This window comes from Helicoverpa zea, chromosome 14, assembly GCF_022581195.2.
Source record: "Helicoverpa zea isolate HzStark_Cry1AcR chromosome 14, ilHelZeax1.1, whole genome shotgun sequence".
NCBI lineage: Eukaryota > Metazoa > Arthropoda > Insecta > Lepidoptera > Noctuidae > Helicoverpa > Helicoverpa zea.
The window spans coordinates 5193322-5208203 of NC_061465.1; the positions used below are offsets into that span (position 1 = coordinate 5193322).

Consider the following 14882-nt stretch of genomic DNA (forward strand, 5'->3'; position numbering starts at 1 on the left):
TGAACGACACACCCGATATAACAATACGCAGGTATTATTTAGTGGGAACATTTCTTAGAACCTATTAATGTTTCGAGCACAATATGTGTATCTATTAATATTTATAGGCTTGTTGTTGTAGTAAAATATACCGAAAGGGGAGGAAATGTGAAATATGGTTATTATAATAGGTTGGTTTTACTTAAAACGCATGTGACCCAAAACAATAGTAAGTAGCGAATTAATTTTATAATTAATAGGTGCTCGGCTATTGTAATTGCGTGTTCGTGGTCCCCAGCTGCCAATAGTCGCGCCCTCTTCCCGAGGGTAGCATTACCACACATGAAATACGTACCAACATCTTGTAAATAAGAAAATAATTGTCCAAAATAGAGCTAGAATAAGGCTATCGTAATTTAAACATAAAGTTCCATATTTAATTGGACAATAACACCATAAAATTAATCACATATAACATGGCCTTTAATGACGGGAAATAACTTTGTTCATAATAAAATCGAAAGCCTACCAATTTCGTAGTTGGTACTAGCATGTTTAGTTACCGATAGTTATTAGCCCATGTAGCTAATAATTGCTTACTTTTTACCTTCGGGGTTATAAAGCCATTAACCCCGATTAATGGTTTCATTCCATTACTCATTCATTCATAGTTCATTCGTTCATTGAATACCTAAACCATTAATAGAGTGCAATGCAATTAATTTCAGAATATCATGCATTGGATCGTTTGGAGTGTTCAATTTATTGTCGCTAAAACAGAACAATGAGATTAGCGCTAAATCACTTAGTATGGCATTGTGATCGATATGTATTGATGTGGGTTTTGATCGATATAAACAACTAATTTGATTAACATTGCTAATGCTATTCAGTAATCTAATGCTTTACTGTTTACAATTAGCCATCGGAATACTCATCAACATCTGTTTTGTAATGAAAAGAGCTGATGATCCGAATCAGAAAAAGGGTTCGATATATATTGTTGATCAGTTCACAAAGTACCACATTCTAACCGAACATGAAGGTTGAAATCAGAAAACTAGGAAAAACTTTCCGGATAAAGTAAATGAGTGGAGCAAAGCAGTTAACCTAATTACCGCCAAACAAAGCCAGAACAAATGACAGTCCCTAGTTAATGGTAGTTTAATTTCGTCGTGTCTATTATCTCAAGTCAACAATTGCAAACCACGGCGCTCTTATAATTCTGTTTGCTTACCTTTGCTGTTATTTTGGCTCGGATGCACTAAAGTAACCGCATGTTTATTTAGACAGGAAATTTTAGATGCAGTCCCCACAATATTGAAGCCTCGGAATACAGATTAACTGCTTGTATGTTGCTAATTATAAAACAAAAGGTAATCAATTGTTTCTCGCGTATATCTGCGCTCCAGCATACAACGGGTTAAGAGGCAGTTGCATCATCTCGTGTTTTTTTAGCGTCAAGTATGGTAAATTTTTCGTATAAGTTAAAATTAAAATTTTGGCGGACTCCAAAGGCAAACAAGTCTTTTATATTTCTTCTTAATGCAGATTGCCTGTATCAAAAAGGCAGGGTACATAGCTTGCTATACCCAATAAGGAGGTACCTAAACCTCTTTGGTCAGACCCTTCAATTTGTCGACGTTTCGAACAAACCCTTTCAGGCAAAGCGTTTAGCTGTGAGTCGTTTTAATGCGAATGTAAACCAAAATCTGGTTGAGGTTCGAACGTGATTATCCCGGCTTAATACTTGTCGGCTTTGCCAAAACGACTGCGTAAATTATTTTATAGTTTTCAGGTTACATATTTTTTGTGGATTGTTATTGAATTTTATATTTTCGGAGATAATCTGGATAATATCATCATTAACGAATTCAGTCATTATCTACTTACTAGCCGTTGTCCCGCGGTTTCACCCGCGTCCCTTTGTACTCCAGCCCATAAAAACATAGCCTGTGTTATTCGGGGGTAATCTAGCTTCCCAACAGTGAAATTTTATGTCACTTTTCAGTTTAATCGGTGCAGTAGTTTTGGAGCCTATTGGAGCCCCCATTATATTAGTTTAGATAAATAAAATCTTCTTCTTTTTGGTCACAGGATCTTAGTCCGAGCAATAAGCTACACAGTACACGGGCTGATTCCTGCATCATGCGTCTTCGCCGACCGGTACAACCGTGAGGAGGTGGTGCGTTCGCTCGGCAAGGAGGTCAACATCAACCCGCCACTCATGCTGGGTCAGCTGCCCGACACGCCCGAAGAACTGCTCAAGCTGGACCAGGTGAGAGCATTGAAATTAAAACGTAATATCCAGGTAAATAGGGCTTCTATTTGCCTAAAACCACTTTGGAAACTTAGAAGGCCTCTGAAGAGAGAACAGTAGGTATGACAATAAAATAGAAAAAGAAACATAATATGCTTTCAGATAATACAAATTATATAAAGTAGTAACATCATTCCGCAAATTACATAACAAGGTTTCCAAGTAAAGTTAGATCCTAATACATTTGCTTACGTCACGGCAAGGGTGAGCACACACTGAGAAAGCAAAACAAACATTAGAAAATCACGCCCGAACCCGTCTTATCTCATTTAGCATTCGGCACGAAGCGAACACAGGATCGCAAGTAAATTAGCAGTAAAACCTTTCCCTCGTCGCTGCGATTGTTTTTTCAGTTCCCAATTACGAATAAACGATGCCGCCGCTTACTGCCGTGAAACATTGATGAGGCCCGTTAGTCGCGAGAAGCGTAGGGGGACGTCTATCGGCGCACTCTCCTTACACCCCCCGGGGAACGTGCCTCGCCGTAGCTCCGAGCTATTCACGGTAATGGAGTAATGACAAGTTAGACGCAACTACTTCTCCGGCCTCACAAACTTCATGCTCACATGAAATCCTGTACGATGGGACACATTAAAATATTAGCCGGCAATAACTTTGAATTGGAAACGCGAGTTACCGCGGAACGTAACGTGTGTGGAACGTAACAGCTAATTACTTTAGACTTCATCTTACTCGTAACAACCAGTCGTTTAAATGAACTTCAAACGTTTGCTCACCTTAAGTTAAGAACAAAGGTACCGGAATAAATTCTCGTGTGCTTATTCCTATTCAGAGTGAAGTATATAAAATTAGAAGTAAAATAAAATAACCTACAAGAGGACCCTAATGTCGTACGCCAAAATAATGTAATAAATACTAATAAATTATTCACCTTCAAAGAAACTTGACACATTTATTAAGCCAAAAACCGACACTTTATTGTTTGAATATTATGAAGAAAATACTTAGAACAAAATGCGTAATAATAAATCCCACCGCGGGCAATTAGTAACGCGCATTACCTAAATATTACAAATACCGAATAATTACCCAACTCCCAGGCAACGGACGTTTAAATAACAGATTGACGAAAAGCGAAAATAAATTAAACTGGCCACTACCATTATAAAGTGATACAATAAACGTCCACAGGCAAATAAAAAAATGTTTCAAATGTCTTTATAGTGGTGTGAAAGGAAAATACACGTAAAAATCTGGTGCAAAAGATTCAATTTTGAATGTAGTGGTTGTTAGGCTTCCATCCACTGAACTGCCAATTTTCATTAGGTAACGTACGCTTGTAAGTGGGAACTTTGTTGAGCCCGGCCCGGCCCTGTCCGTCCTATACATTTTGAATCCACTGTTTATGTCGGCTTTGTAAATATAATGTTGAGTGGGGCATACAATATGAAGGAAAATAAAATAGAAAATGCGGAAAATGTTAATGCACACTATATATTTACAGCTGGCCATTTCGGAAGAGTTGTATATCAATTTGGCCAAGCTTTATCGAATGAAACTGCGTGAGAAACGTTGACCAAAATAAAAATGTCAAGTTTCAATAAATCTAATTGCTTGGCAACCCGAATACCTACATAATTTGACCAATTAAGAACGTTCGTTAAAATAACAAAGTTTCATTAATTTCCACAGGAGCATTTACATTTGTTGAAGAGATACGAAAGAATAGACAGCGCACTATAGAACTAACAATAATATTAGTATTGATACATCAACCTACTTACCTACTACAAATATACTAAGTTAATGTATGCCCTTGCCAAGGATAATGTGAAGTTAACACAGCGTGAAATAATATGCTGATTCATTCCCAATTGTGTAACTCATTAAAAACTGCTACTATTCCAACCGAAAGTTTATCAGTCATTATAAACTGAAAATCTATTGAAAACTTGCTCAAATATTAAAAGAGCTTAGTGAGAATAAAATATATTCTATTCTCAGCTATTGCTTCGATTAGTAATAATTTGTATGTATAAACTATTAATATGGCATACATAGTATTACATAGGATACACAGACATACAGTGAATGCTTCGTTCCTTCAGAATTGATAAGATATTATTTTTTACGTAGCTGAATGAACTAAAAAGAATTGTAATAATGGCGTCATTCGCCAAACACATATTACAATTATCGAAGCCTACGTTAAATTACGTGTAAACGAGAACATTTATTAGTACAGCAAGAGAGGCCTAAGAAAACGAATATCCAATTCCATTATCTGTAGCACTTACCTACATTTCTATTGAGATGAACGCCCGTCCGAACACTATTAATAATGGCGTTTCAATCTTCGGTTGTTATACACTCTTCTTGATTGAAACCTATAAATAAGAAAAACGTCTGTAACTTTTTCCCGACTATAATGTAATCTGACCGAAAACATGAAATAAAGTAACACATCTTGACATGGATGCCTTGACAAGAAGTCCGACTACTTTGAGACTCTTTGGTTGCTTTTTTTTTTCTTTTATCGGAGAGTTTGTTTGAGATCGATGCTGACGGCTTCTTCCACCTGAATGATTTATGATCTCCGACCTCTTTAGCTTTGGGGGGTTTTCTAAAATTATTGGGTTATTGTTTGTTTATCTTACGCTGGAATTGGTGCTGTTGAGACTTAATGGGATGTAAATGGAGTAGGAAAATGTCTTATTTTTTAACTTTATGAAAGATGAGCTTTTCATGTCTGTTAGTTTTTTTTTTTACGGCTTACTATAAAAGTAACACAAAAGAACTTTCAAATCTTATTCAAATTAGCAACAAAAGCGGACAAACTAAATTATACCAGCGGCACTGTTAAAACCATTTAGAATCAATTTTCAAAAGCTTTGCACGGAAACATTAAGATCCCCTCGGTTTCGCCCATACCTTTACCTTATCTCTGCGTTCTCCATTAAACGTTAACGAAGTCATAAAACGTGTATCTTTTACAATTGTACCTACGACTGTAGAAAATATCCACAACTCACCCTTAACCTTTAATACAATTATAATATTTACTCACAAATACAATGGCAATAGTCGAACAATAAAGAAAGAAATCTAGCTGTAAAGAAAATTTAAATAACCTTTCGATAGCGGTCACAACCACAAGTTGAGATTTTCATTTTAAAATGAAAGTTGTGGCCGTCATATCCATCCATATTAACAACTTTCTCAGCTCGACATTTCTGTTTAGTCGGATTTTAAATATTCGATAAAGGTTTCATAAGATTTTGCAAACTTTTCACCATATGAAGTCACTTGAAAAATACTCTGACACCGCGTAACCGCGTCATAATTACCGTTTCGGAATGTTCTTACGTGGTGCTACGTACATCCATATAACATGTTACACCGTAAGCATCATATTCATAAAGCATTGCGAGTGACGTCATTTATATTACATCAGGAAATATTCGTCCACTTTTCATCTCCACTTTATTTGCAATTTCGCTCAACCATTTCAACATGAACATTTCACTGATACAAAAGGTGCTACTAAACTAAACATAAAGTATGCTCGGTTCGCGACACTGCTACCAATGTAGGTATGTAAGTACCTACTCGAGAATATAGTACTAGCTATGTACAGAACTTTATGTCGCCTTTATTAGGTAGTAGAACGGCAGTAAAATGTGTTCTCATCAAACGAAATACTTGTCTAGTCTGTTGTTTTGTTACTGAGCTGAAATATTGGAGTTCGCACCTGATGTATGCGGGCACACGCTAACGCAGTTGTTCGTGATTGTACTTCAATAAATTTCATGGATCTGAATATCGGTTTTTTAGTTTCACGAAAAAATGTTCAAGACATGTTTCTTGCGTGCGTCAACACTTCTGACTGCGATAAATTAAAATGTTCATTTCGAAAATATTATTTATTATAATCACAAGATCACCAAATGTTTCTAAAATAGTCAAGGATTATCGTAAAAATAAACTTATATTCATTCATTTAGTTTCTAGTTGTGTATCGTGTAAAATTGAGTGGAGTTTCGTGTCGTCTACTATTCACTATTGACCTGCTGTCAATCAATCGAAATAGATACGTATTGAACCCACTCAAATATTAATTAGACTTTCCGAACCACTAATAGTAATGAACGATTCTATAGATAGAAAATAGGTGGATACAAAGCCCTTTCAATCGTTATTGAAATATCGTAGTATAAAAGTGGGCGACGTCTACGAGAATTTTGAGGCATTATTTATTTATTGTATCATTCAATGGCAATTTAGTGAATAACACAAAAATTTATTTTCAGTACAGTTATTTGTTTGTATTTGCTGGAATTTGTAACATGCAGCACTTAAGATGAAAAATCTTGTTTCAGAATCTAATTTTCATTGTCATTCTCAGTGTCAAAGGACTATCGATTCTGTGGACATTTACCTACACAGTAATAAGATATCTTCTCATTTTTCTATGCCCTCAATCGCACCCAAATAGATTAGAAGTGTCCCTAGAGAAACTAGATTCGATTTCGAAAAAGTATTCATATTAATCCGGATTACGGTTCGTCTTAATGTCAAATTGGTAAGCTCCTATCAATTCGTCACTAAGAAGAGGTATACGGCTCAATGCTTTTAGTATTTATTTTGAGAGCGAAGAAAAGTTCTTTCTTCTGAGTAAATATTTTATCAGTAATGCCTTCGTGCGTCTGAACGTTGACAGTTGCTGTTCTATTATTTGCGGAACTCTCACCAACAAGAAGAATTAAAAAGCCGAAGCTTAAAACATTATCCTGCAAGCTTTACAGGCTTTTCTAATAATGTAGGTAGTTCATCAATGAAGTGGAGTTATTATTCCGGGACATCGGGGATCGTTATATGAAGGCTGAGATAGGAAAGATAATGAGCGGGGTCCCCGGGGCCTTTGGCGATCGAACAGTACCGCCACTCTGATCAAAGACGCCATGCTGGAATAAATTGCTACCTTCCTCATTTAATTCACTAATAACGACAATGGCTTTTCGTTCAGAATTTTATCAAGCATATTATAGCTTAGCCAAGCGCAAAGCCTAGGTATTTAAAGTTATATAGGTATTCTAGATGTAGATAATTTTTTTCGACAGTATTTGCCAAAACCAAAATGGCTATTTAACATTGTATTGAACAAACTCGTGTTGTCTATTTCAGGTATTCATAAAGTCTGAGCTCAAAGTCGGCGTTATATACGTGAAGGAAAACCAGTACACTGAAGAAGAGATTCTGGACAATAATGAAAACTCACCAATGTTTGAAGAGTTCTTACAAGTATTAGGGGAGAAAGTCAGACTTAAAGGTAAAATTACTAATATAAATAACAGTTTCTGTAAAGACTATATTGCCAATGATCACTAAACGTAAGTACATGCAGTTAACACAGACAACGGCAAATAAACATTAATTTCAAAGCTGACATTAAAAGAGCATCTTAAACATTTAGCCAAATCTTAACGTCATTTGGACGAAAACAACAGTCCCCTAATTAAACAGCTATATATATATAAAATTACAACTCGTTACTATGGTTTGTGTTAAAAGCAGGTGGTCATAAAAACCTTGTTAACCTGGCCGAAAATAACGAAACAATAGACAAATCTATAATGACTATGCAATCCAATATCTTCGCAGGTTTCGACAAATACAAAGGAGGTTTAGACACAGTACACGACCTGACGGGCTTGTATTCCGTCTATACAAACTGGAGAGGAATTGAAATCATGTTTCACGTATCGACTCTATTGCCTTACGAGAGACACGACCCTCAAAAACTACAAAGGAAGCGGCATATAGGGAACGACATTGTTTGCGTCGTGTTCCTGGAAGCCGATAACACTGCATTTTCCCCTGCTTGCATCAAGAGCCACTTTTTGCACACGTTTATACTAGGTAAGACAACAATTACCTACTTTACCTTAGTGAAACTCATGATTTTGTCATTGTCTTGCCTAGACCATTCCTTCATTTCTAATTTCAAATATTGCTCTAAATATATTAGCTCTTGTCATGGAACGTTTCAGTCCGAGTATCAGCTAAGATCAAGCGTCGTCCAACACGATACGAAGTGTCAGTGGTAACGCGAGATGAAGTGGGCGCGTACAAGCCTTACTTGTGGGAACAGAGCGTCTTTGACAAAGGACCTATGTTCAGGTGAGATCTACTCAAGTTCACTAGTCATTGATCTAAGCATTGTAGACACGATTGTTGGTAAAATCAAATTCAAATTTCGAATTTTGGATAACTTCAACATTCATTTGTTTCAATTTAAGTCGAACTCTTTCCATGATTGAAAATCCAATAAACAGCACATAGGATTAAACGCCGTCGTACAAAGAAACCGCACGTCAAACCGCAAACTTGATGGCGCGGTTTAGTTTGTCTACAACTGAATCTACTTCACGATAAATTCGCACCTATATTAGAGCTGGAATCAAAATCCTTTTGCTAGAATTTCAACAAAACTATTGCAATTAGTTTTACTGCGAACATGCTTTAGGTAAAGTTATAATTGACCGCACTGAACAGATATGCGAAATGTAGTAAAGTTTTTGATGAGAAGATTAGGGATTGGGGTGTAACAGTTATTTGAGTAGACTACATTACTAAAAGTAGAACTAGTTGAATCAGTTTCTATGTTTGTTCGAATGTTTATCCTCACAACTTCTATATTTCAGAAGTTCAATTTAAACTGCATCCTTGACTTTATCTCACATTCAACTGTTTTAATTTTCAGGGAATGGTTACTCACAAAAATAGTGAATGGAGAAAGAGCATCGTATTCCGCGCCCAAATTCGCAAGAATGCAAGAAAGAACGCGTAGCCAAATGCTTGAAGACATTGTAGCTAACTTACAGAATCATGCTGAGACTGGACAAATACCCAAACCGTACCGAAGAGGTAAGTTTTCCCTGCCGAGGCTGCGGACTTGTCCGAAAGAGTAACCGCGTCCCTGGTACATAAGTGCTTAAGAAGGAACGTGATGGGTTTTAGTCATTAAGAGTCTGACACTCCCTCACGCTGCACCCACGGCGTTAAGGGTCATTTGATGATTTCCCATCAGAAATAAAGAAGTAATTTCTTGTATATCTCTCGATTTTTGTTCACGAGACGTGACCTTGAGTAGAAGTGAAAAGCAGATATGACACATGCCAATTAATATACATATTTCTGAATCATAATCTTATGAGTCAGCTTTCATTACAGTTAAGTGACACCAAATGCATTAGAAATTAATTTAATATCAACTAGTTTGTAACAGTTTCTAATCATTATCATATATTGGTAGATAACGATTGGGTACATAAAATGCATGCAACGGGATTTTTTTCCGAAATTATAACATGAAATTCATTTTTTTTTTTAACACAAATGCACTGTTGGCAGACTTTCAAATTCGATACATGGAAATCATGTATTTAGTGATATATAGTATTTGGTGATTTCTTTACCAGTTCATTATGTAGGTATTCGAAAATTGTTGAAAAATCAGAGGAAATGATCCGAACAGTTGATTGAAGCCAATAAAATTGTTTCATCATTTAGGAAAATATCTTACAGAGCACAATCTTATCACCAGGTTCATGGCGTCCCATCGGTCACATGCGACCATCCTCACCTCTACTGGACTCAGTGCGGGACCAGTTCGAAGACTATGACCAGCTCGCCAAGGACTTCACACGAGTCTTCCTCAACAGCGAGCTCAACATGGCGCAGAACGCTCAACTGTTTGATGTAGTCTTCTTAGTGGGCCAGTCTAAGCAGAAGACCAAGTTTATTGGCGTTAGGGCCATTCTTGGTGTTAGGAGCAGGTAAAAATAAGGAACATATATGTATATTATACCATACCATACAATACACAGATACACTACATAAGATCATACTAACGTTTATTGACGCTCAGTTGCAATAGATTTTCTAGTAAACCTAAACAATATTGTAGCTTCCATTTTATTCGTCTGGTCGCATCAAAATAATTATCTGTTCTGATTTTGGCTTTTTGTGACCCCTATTCCCTTTCTATTTTCACCGTACGCTTATTTGACACTTGACAGATATGTCCTGCCCATAATTATTTCTTTGTTTTTTCGCTCCAAAAATAATTTGATAAATGAATGTGGGTTCTTCTGACGAGTCTGTGGAACTCTGTGAGTGTTAAATGCATATGAGCGACTAAAAAACTTATGGTCTTTTTTATAATATCTTATGTATCCTTAATTTTGTGTTTTCAGGGTGTTCCAAGAGATGTTATATGGCATACAAACCGGCTTCGGGTCGCCTCAAGTCCCGGTGGCAGAACTTTTGGCGCGTCCGGCTCCAACCTTGCTGTCCCCTACTCCTGCTAGACAAAAGAGCAGCAACTTCTTACAAGTTCCCGACATTGAATCACCTAGGTAATATAAAACATCCACTAATATAACACTAATGATTATTTCCATAAGTACAATAAAAGGAACAATGAAAATTTCAATGCAATAATATGGAGGTGAAATTAAGAAATACTACTCAGGCGTAAGAAAGGGCTACTTAGTAGATATGTGGACTAACAACAATGCCTGATAGCCTTTTACAAACTCCTTGTTCAATTTCAGACCAAAAAGCGTACCAAGTTCGCCGATGGTGAAGCGCGCTTTCTCCCGCCTCGGCACCATCACGGCGGGCTGGGGACGCTCCATACGCAAACAACATTCCCAACTTAACGCGGAAGACAAAAAGAAATGGGCTAGTTCCCAGGACTGTTCCAGTAAGTATTTCTGTTCCTGTTATTACACACGTCTTCCAGAGACCCCTCAACTACCCCTCTTTTAATTTTTTAAGCAATCTTAACAAAAAAGTTGTTATCTCATCGTTTGCTAATGCCATCGAACTCAAAAATATTACGGAACGTTAATATACATAGTTATGTCACCGTATTCCTATTCTAAATTCATCACAATCACAACATTGTGATTGAATGTTCCAATCCTTGTTACTATGTGGAATAAAATGTATTGAAATACTATGTAGAGGAATTCCGAAGCACAATAGTGACAAAGCGCCTAAAATAAACCTCTGCGCAACATTCCTCGTTACAGCTGATACTATGTGTTTTATACTTATTTAGGACTTAATTTACATAACTGTATACTTTTCTCATTTACACGTTTTCTTTTCGCAGATAAAGAAGGAAAAGATAAGGAAAAAGACAAAAATGCAGCACTCGCTGTACCAAGGCTATCAGTATGCGCCGATGCTCAAAAAGTAGATCGCGCCAAGCTGGCACAAACTGAGGTATTTTTTTAAACATATTAAATATTTTTCCTTATGTTTAGATACAACAATAGAGTTCCTGTTGTGTATTTGTTTTCTAAAAATGATTATGACATATTTTGTTTGGTTTGTTTTTCAGTTTTCAATAATCGAATTCGATCCGGAGACGTTTCGCATTCTTCTCGATTATTTGCACACCGGCAGCTGTCCATTGACCTGCGCATCGATACCCGGACTCATTTGCGCTGCGGAACATTACGACTTGCCTGAATTATTACAAGCGTGTTTCCATCATGCCAAGCAGTTTCTTAGAATAGAAGTGGTATGCACGATGCTCATATCATTAGAGAATTACTACTGGCGATATACGTCAGCGTCGGAATTGGTAAACATGATCCTGGCATTCATTGAGCAGCGAGCTTATGCCCTGTTCCAAACGCCAGAGTTCCTCAACTTATCGGAGTCCATGGTGCAGATGATCATGTGCAGAAACCTCGAGGTGCCTGAAGTGAGGAAGTTCGAGGCGATGCTCAGTTGGGCTCGAAACAAAATCAAAGCCAAGTCCGCTAATAAGACTGATGCCAAAAATGAATTTAAATGCACTATGGAAAGATTAGCTAGAGATCTGAAACTGTACAGGATCTCACCGCAGGAATTGATAAAAGTGGTGCTCCCGTCGAAGGCCATCAAGAACGAGCGGATCCTGGAGACCCTCATGTACCAGGCCAACTCGGGCATGTACAGGATCCAGGACAGCTACATCGAGGCCTGCCAACAGCGCCTTCAGAAACAGGACTCGAGGTTCTCGGAATTCGAGAGTTTCGATTATGGTATATAAAACATGGAGCTGTGAGAAATATCAGTGTATTAGATAGATTATGAAGAGTGACTGGGCTGGGTCCTTCTTATAATGTGGTATGTTGACGCCTTCTAAAAGTATTATTGTTATAGATGTACTCGAGTACTGTAGAGGTGCGAGAAATATTTGTACACTTCTCGGATACCTACTCCTTGTTGTTGTTCATTGATACCTATATTTTTTACATCTAGCTAGATGTGTTCAGCATAATCATCTCTATTTTTGGTACCAAAAATTGCGAATAAAACGTTCATCGTCTGGCGAAGGAATTTTACATCAACATATTGTTTATATCTGTTATGGACCAAGTGATAAATTGGGCAGTATACATAATACCCGGTCATTATGAATAATGCCCAATATGAGAGCGCAATTTGATAATAATTATTCAAACAATCAAATTGACCGGTCACTATACATATTGCCCGTGACCTTTTGGGCAAAGTAATACAAATTATTAGTAATTCATTTTTTTTATTGTTATTGACATTTAACTTAAAATAAACTAAATATAACACATCCCAGATCAATTGACAGAGCATAGAAGTAAGCATGCAACATGCAGCAAGCATGGCTTCTGTCACGGCTCCGGCGCTGCGGGGCTCCGGCGGTCCCATGCGAGCTTATCGTCGCAGATGGTTTTCACGCTCACCACCGCAGCTTCGGCTTGCTGGCCGGCCCCGCCGGCCAGCCTCAGCCGCGGCGGCGAGCGCTTCAAATGCCTGCGCCTCAGCTCGCAGGCCGCCTCGCCCCTCCGCGCCTACGCGGTTTTGAATTGCACTCTAGGGGTAGGGCAGACAAGACTACGTGGAGTCGGTTTTGCAGCGATTCGTTTTCGTCACTAAGTTCGGTTTTTAATACAATGTTTTGAATCCAAATTAAATTCTACCATAAAAAAAACGAGCCAAGAAAAATGAGATCAAGAAAAAGGAGGCCGAGTTAGTAAATTAGATGACAATTGTCCAATTAATAATTTTGTGGCTAGACTTATAATTTCCCATTAAAATAGAACATATAATTTAAAACAATAATCATAAAATGTGTGGCAAGTAACAGGATTTATTTTTTAGAACAACTGCCACCCTCGCACCGCATAAAATATATAGCTTTATTATCAAATTGCCCAACTGTCATGTAGCAATATAATAATGCCCGTGCAATGTGATAAATAATGAAGTTAAGATAGTTATTAATCACTTGGCCCGATAAAGCTAGACATTATTCATAATGCTCGGGCATTATAAATAATGCCCGAATTAATCACATGGTCCATAACATATCCATGTTATAGCACGTTATTGTGGTTTTTCGTCTAATCGATCATGAAAGTTTCTCGATATAACCAACAATACCACGAGAAGTAGAAATAACATAATTGCCACTCAACGTCTTGTTCAAATGCTACGGGATTCTAGTAAACGACTGAAGCGGACCTGAACCTGTTATTCGAAGTTGTACAGTATATAAAACTTGATATAAATATATCATCTTTATAAATGTTCACAAATTACAGTAACTTGTACAAGATGTACAAATTAATATTGAAAAGTTATCCGTAGAATTAAATTCAATATATAAATCCGTTGTGTAAGTCTCGTTCTTGAGACCTTTTCAAAATATTATCATAGATAATGCTATTGCCTTCTGAAGTGTATAGAATGTTATACCTACCTATATGTATACTGTTGTTGTATTTACGATATAAGCAAATAATTCATGAAATATTGTCACCAATTTTACCATTTCTAAACTAAGCACATATTAAGTACCTATTATATTATCATAATTTACCAATAACGAGATATTTTAGTGGATTTTTTAAAATATAAAAGTTTTGCTACGTTTCATACTTTCTTTATTTGACAGGCTAATGTTGTATTATATATTTTTTAACTCGTATTAAGAAAATTGGTGACAAATTTTATCTTTCGCACAATTTTTATCCAAAAACAAAGCTTTAATTTTACCACTAACTTAAGCTCAGTTTTTACACATTTCTGTATCTTATGATTTAACAGGTTTATTTTTTAAAAAAATACTTATTCTTCTAATGTTATACTCTTAAATAAACGTTGATTATCCGGGCGTACATGTAAAATATAGCCCGAAGCACAACTACGATTGTCTCCATTACATTTGGTCGTTTCGTTCGCAATTCGCCCCTATCTGTGTTCGATGGAATAAAGTAAGTATAGAAAGTATATAATATACCTAAATGGTCTAAAGTATTCGATATACTAGGTGTAAAAGTCACCATTTGTATCAGTAAAGTAACGCCTTGTATTCGGTAAATTGTATGTAGTAGATAATATAGCAGGGTGTTATATCCTAGGTTTAGCTTGCATTTGATAGCCGAATTTGGCCAACGACCAAGTGTAAATGACGCATCACATAACTATTGTTTGTCTCGAATACTTTCAACGTGAGCGATGTTCGCGTCATATTGGTGATGCTAACAACAAAACTGAATTGTGCAGTCTGTGCTTA

General features: G+C 36.8%; 1 protein-coding gene across 1 annotated transcript in view; it reads left to right on the forward strand.

Annotated features, from left to right (window-relative positions):
• Positions 1–14510, forward strand: part of LOC124636410 — a 77662-nt gene extending 63152 nt beyond the window's left edge. Inside the window, exons 7-17 of the mRNA XM_047172493.1 lie at positions 2077–2257; positions 7445–7589; positions 7922–8179; positions 8311–8440; positions 9024–9187; positions 9867–10098; positions 10519–10680; positions 10879–11030; positions 11445–11557; positions 11676–12685; positions 13672–14510. Coding sequence (XP_047028449.1) covers positions 2077–2257; positions 7445–7589; positions 7922–8179; positions 8311–8440; positions 9024–9187; positions 9867–10098; positions 10519–10680; positions 10879–11030; positions 11445–11557; positions 11676–12374 — 2236 coding nt within the window. The 3' untranslated portion in view covers positions 12375–12685; positions 13672–14510. The remainder of the gene's footprint in view (positions 1–2076; positions 2258–7444; positions 7590–7921; positions 8180–8310; positions 8441–9023; positions 9188–9866; positions 10099–10518; positions 10681–10878; positions 11031–11444; positions 11558–11675; positions 12686–13671) is intronic.
• The last annotated feature ends 372 nt before the right edge of the window (positions 14511–14882 follow it).